This window comes from Borostomias antarcticus, assembly GCF_949987555.1.
Source record: "Borostomias antarcticus genome assembly, chromosome: 20".
NCBI classification, from domain to species: domain Eukaryota; kingdom Metazoa; phylum Chordata; class Actinopteri; order Stomiiformes; family Stomiidae; genus Borostomias; species Borostomias antarcticus.
The window spans coordinates 1,741,239-1,746,238 of NC_140253.1; the positions used below are offsets into that span (position 1 = coordinate 1,741,239).

At 51.7% G+C, this 5,000-nt stretch overlaps 2 protein-coding genes across 2 annotated transcripts in view; one reads left to right on the plus strand and one right to left on the minus strand.

Annotated features, from left to right (window-relative positions):
- The window catches only part of LOC311322356 (V-type proton ATPase 116 kDa subunit a 3-like), a gene marked incomplete at its 5' end in the record, with an annotated part of 20,650 nt that extends 17,736 nt beyond the window's left edge, over nt 1–2,914 (plus strand). The window contains 5 exons of the mRNA XM_084454423.1: nt 18–131; nt 643–744; nt 1,253–1,373; nt 2,024–2,195; nt 2,697–2,914. Coding sequence (XP_084310549.1) covers nt 18–131; nt 643–744; nt 1,253–1,373; nt 2,024–2,195; nt 2,697–2,781 — 594 coding nt within the window. The 3' untranslated portion in view covers nt 2,782–2,914. The remainder of the gene's footprint in view (nt 1–17; nt 132–642; nt 745–1,252; nt 1,374–2,023; nt 2,196–2,696) is intronic.
- An 831-nt stretch (nt 2,915–3,745) lies between these two features.
- kdm2aa (lysine (K)-specific demethylase 2Aa) overlaps nt 3,746–5,000 on the minus strand; it is a 30,019-nt gene continuing 28,764 nt past the window's right edge. Inside the window, 1 exon segment of the mRNA XM_084454731.1 lies at nt 3,746–4,910. Coding sequence (XP_084310857.1) covers nt 4,729–4,910 — 182 coding nt within the window. The 3' untranslated portion in view covers nt 3,746–4,728.

The following is a 5,000-nucleotide window of genomic DNA, read 5'->3' on the forward strand; positions in this document are numbered from 1 at the left end:
CCCCTCCTCCCCCCCAGCTGCTGGTCCAGAGGGTTCTGCTGGTTCTGGCCCTGGCCTCAGTTCCAGTCCTGTTGCTAGGGAAACCTCTCTACCTCTACTACCTCCACAGGAGAAGGGCCAACCGCCGCGCGGTGAGGGCGCGTGTGTGCGCGTGTGTGTGTGTGTGTGTGTGAGAGAGAGAGAGAGAGTGAGGAGAGACTGTGTGAGAGATAGGAGAGGGTGTGTGTGTGATAGAGAGAGGAAAGGGTGTGTGTGTGTGTGTGATAGGGAGAGGAGAGGGTGTGTGTGTGTGATAGAGAGAGAGAGAGAGAGAGAGAGGAAAGGGTGTTTGTGTGTGATAGAGAGAGGAGAGAGGGTGTGTGTGTGTGTGTGTGTGTGAGAGAGAAGAGGGTGTGTGTGTGTGTGTGTGTGTGAGTGAGAGAGAGAGAGAGAGAGGATAGCAGAAGGAGGTTTGAAAGTTCTTAAAAGCACGTTGGAAGTCTTTGAGGAGCATATGTGAATGATTAAGGACCGAGTGTGTGTGTGCGTGTGTGTGTATGTGCGTGTGCATTGTATGTGTGTGAGTCATTTCAGCCTCTGAATGTAATTGCTCCCACATGTCTGCAGTGTCAGTAGGTTTTTCTTGGCGTTTGTGTGTCTCAGGGAGATGGGCGCCCCCTGCTGACTGACTCCAGATCCATCAACACGCTGCAAGAAGACCTGGGAGGTCTGGAAGAAGGAGGGAGAGGAGAGGAGGAGGAGGAGGTAGGAGGGAGGAGGAGGGAGGGAAGGAGGGAGGAGGGAGGGAGGGAGGGAGGAGATGGAGGGAGGGAGGAGGAGGAGGGAGGGATTGAGGAGAAGATGGAGGGAGGGGGAGGGATGAACGAATAAAGAAAATAAGTTGTACTTCCTATCCAGTAAGAACTGAGCCTTTAGATGACGTGTCTCTGCATCTCTGTCAGTGGATACTGAGGTGTTCAGCTGTGAGCATCTGCCTGTGTGTAGCGTGGTGTTGAGGTGTGTGTAGTGGTGTTCAGGTGTGTGTAGTGGTGTTGAGGTGTGTGTAGTGGTGTTCAGGTGTGTGTAGTGGTGTTCAGGTGTGTGTAGTGGTGTTGAGGTGTGTGTAGTGGTGTTGAGGTGTGTGTAGTGGTGTTGAGGTGTGTGTAGTGGTGTTGAGGTGTGTGTAGTGGTGTTCAGGTGTGTGTAGTGGTGTTCAGGTGTGTGTAGTGGTGTTCAGGTGTGTGTAGTGGTGTTGAGGTGTGTGTGTTCTCAGGAGTTTGACTGTGGGGAGATGCTGCTGCAGCAGGCCATCCACACCCTGGAGTTCTGCCTGGGCTGCGTCTCCAACACCGCCTCCTACCTCCGACTCTGGGCCCTCAGCCTGGCGCACGCACGTGAGTCTCTCTCTCTCTCTCTCTCACACACACACACACACACACACGCACAGACACAAAGCGTCTGCTAAATGACATACACATACATGCACGCACATACACACATTTTAACAATTGACCCATGTCCACGTAGAGAACATTACATACAAGGACACATGCTAACGGTGCGGTCAGTCAGTCAGCCAGTCAGTCAGTCAGTCAGTCAGCCAGTCAGTCAGTCAGTCAGCCAGTCAGTCAGTCAGTCAGTCAGTCAGTCAGTCAGTCAGTCAGTCAGTCAGTCAGTCAGTCAACCAGTCAGCCAGTCAGTCAGCCAGTCAGTCTACAATCACAACTCACAGACCAGAGGCAAAACCTTCTTTTTCACACATCTTTAAGGGTACAAGTAGCAGCGTCTCCCCCATATATGGCGTCTGACCAGCAGAGACAGAGCAGGACTTAGTGAGGCGTCTAGCCCTCTTTCTGACCCAGTCACCGGAACCATTACAACCAACCTGTGTGTTTGTCCTAGGCTGCCAAATACGAAACACAAGTAGTCTGCATCCCTACCCTAGCTCTGATGGTATTCAGGAGAGGTTACTTAATGACGTGGGTCACAAAGGTGTGCGCGTGTGTGTGTGTGCGTGTGTGTGTGCGCGTGCGTGTGTGTGCAGAGCTGTCGGAGGTGCTGTGGGTGATGGTCCTGCGCGTCTCTCTGTGGTGGCAGGGCTACGGGGCGTCTCTGGTCGTAGCCGTGCTCTTCTGTTGCTTCGCAACGCTGACCGTCTCCATCCTGCTGGTCATGGAGGGGCTGTCCGCCTTCCTGCACGCGCTCAGACTGCACTGGTGAGCTCACGCTCGCTCGCACACACGCACACACATATACAGTCAGTATAGGAGACACACATCGAGTCCAAACACACATGCACACACTGCTGCTGTCAGATTCATGTCCAACACACAAACACACAGATATGGCAATCAGGTGTGAGGTGATCTGAACACACACACACAGATATGACTGAATCAGGTGAGGGGATCTGAACACACACACACACACAGATATGACTGAATCAGGTGAGGGGATCTGAACACACACACACACAGATATGACTGAATCAGGTGAGGGGATCTGAACACACACACACACAGATATGACTGAATCAGGTGAGGGGATCTGAACACACACACACAGATATGACTGAATCAGGTGAGGGGATCTGAACACACACACACACAGTTATGACTGAATCAGGTGAGGGGATCTGAACACACACACACACAGATATGACTGAATCAGGTGAGGGGATCTGAAGCTCTGTTCTTCTCTCTCCTCTGTTTTCTCAGGGTGGAGTTCCAGAACAAGTTCTACAGTGGAACCGGCTACAAGCTCAACCCGTTCTCCTTCCGAACCATCCTCAACCCTCTCTAGAACCCTCAACCCCGCTCTGGAACACTCCAGAACCTTCGCTCCTCGAGTCCTTGGGCTGCGTTCACACGGCACATTTTGCAAGCTGCTAAAAACGCCAGACGCATCGTCCCTGGCCGACGCCATTCGTTGCCAAGCAACAGAAAGAACACATCAATCATAGGTGCTTCCTCCGCGCTCCGCACACAAAAGTTACAATATTGTCAACTTTTGGGGTGCTGATCAAACGCAGGACGCCTGGCTTGGGGCGCGCTGCTCCAGACTAATATGACAACACCGCGCAAACGCTTTGACTGAACCTGCTGTGTGAACGCAGCCCAACCTGGGATCCTCTACTCCAATAAGCATGGAGAGAGGACTTGGACAGTTGAAGTGCACCCTGGGTACTTCTACACAGGATATGACACGTCAACTAAACTAGCCTGATTTCAGCCTGTTGAAGGTATTTTATAGTTCATTTCTAGCGTGTACCTCCTTTGTGAAGAGAGCAGCTCTTGTATATACATCTACAGTATTTAGTTTGGTTGTTGGTATATAATCTACTATATTTGGTTTGCTTGCTCAGGAAGGTGTTGAGTGGCTGTTGGCTACTAGAGGTAGTGAGTGGGGAACAACTTTCCACAGGTTTTGAACACTACTGAATGAATGGATGCCATTAAAGACTTGTTTTATAACTTATCTGTAACAGAATATGTCCTAGTGTGTTCAGCCGTCATCAACACCTTTAAGAGGATGTGTTTGAAAGGATACTAGTTGTTGACAATGATGAGTCATACTTTTCCATTTTAGTTTTTTTTTTAATTCAGTTAACATTTGTCTTTTCTTGTAAAAAACAAAAACAAAAAACATGTACAATTTGAACGAAAACGAACAAAAAAACTATTTGCAAAACTTTTTTTTTCAGAAATCAATTAAATCAAATGATTGTGAAGCTACAAACTCACAACCCTGTATAAAGGCTAGAGAAACCATTCACCCACACACACTCCCCCTCATCCCCCACCCAGCAGTATCCAACCCTGAACACACACACAGGCTTCCACACACACACGCATACTGTCAAACACACACATTGTTCAGGAAGATACGCTAACAAAGGGCAAAGGGAGAAAACTCATGTTATATAACAAACTGAGTGAAACTAAACTGAGTGAAACTGGGGGGAGAGAGAGATGATACAGTACTGATCTCCCCTGCTCACTAGGGACGGGGAGGAGAGAGAGAGGAGGTAGGGGGAGGGGGGGGGAGAGAGAGAGAGGAGGTAGGGGGAGGGGGGGGGAGAGAGAGAGAGGGGAGGTAGGGACACAGAGAGGGGGGGAGGAGGAGAGAGAAAGAGAGGGAGAGAGAGAAGGGGGGTAGGGAGGGACAGAGTCGGGAAGGAGAGAAGGGAGAGCAGTGAAAATCTGAGCTGGAACGTTTTGGAAAGTCGGATCTTCCTCTGGCGCTCGATGATGACATCTCCCTCCTCCCCTCCGCTGGAAAAGCAGCAGAACATTCTGGATGAATACCAGGAGAGTCTCCCCTCCAAACCGGAGCTGTGATTGGCTCAGAGGGGGGGACTGGTGCAGCTCTTCCAGATTAACTATAAGAGACACGCACACACACACACACACTAGATGCACACTCCACCACACACACTTCTGCTAGACACACAGGCTGGGACTGAGGTCAACAAGCAGTTCCATGGTTTGCGTGTGTGTGTGTGTGTGTGTGGGGGGGGGGGGGACAGCCTCTCTCTTCATGTGTTCATCCAGCCTCACCCTCCTCCCTCCAGAGTGTGAGTGTCTCTGGGAGCTGGGAGCACCTCTGCTCTCCTTTCCAGAAGAAGAACAAGGGGGTTCCTCAGATCCCCCCCCCCCTCGGTCTAGCTGGTCTCTCCCGGCCAGCCCCCTCCCTGAAGAGTCTTCTCCCTGGGGGGGTTAGGAGGGAGTCTCTCTCTCTCTCTGCCTCCTAGGAGATCCTCTGGATGAGCTTGTCCTGGGTCATGCAGTAGGGGGCGCTGTGGGCCAGGTCGGAGATGAAGGCGTTGCAGGCGGCCATGCTGACGCCGGGGCAGTCCCTCAGGTCCAGCAGTCTCAGGCTGGCCAGGCGTCTCAGGGAGGACAGACACGCGTCCGTCACGCCACGGCAACCTGGGGGACAGGTTAGACCAGTAGAGAGAGGACAGGTTAGACCAGTAGAGAGAGGACAGGTCAGACCAGTAGAGAGGACAGGTCAGACCA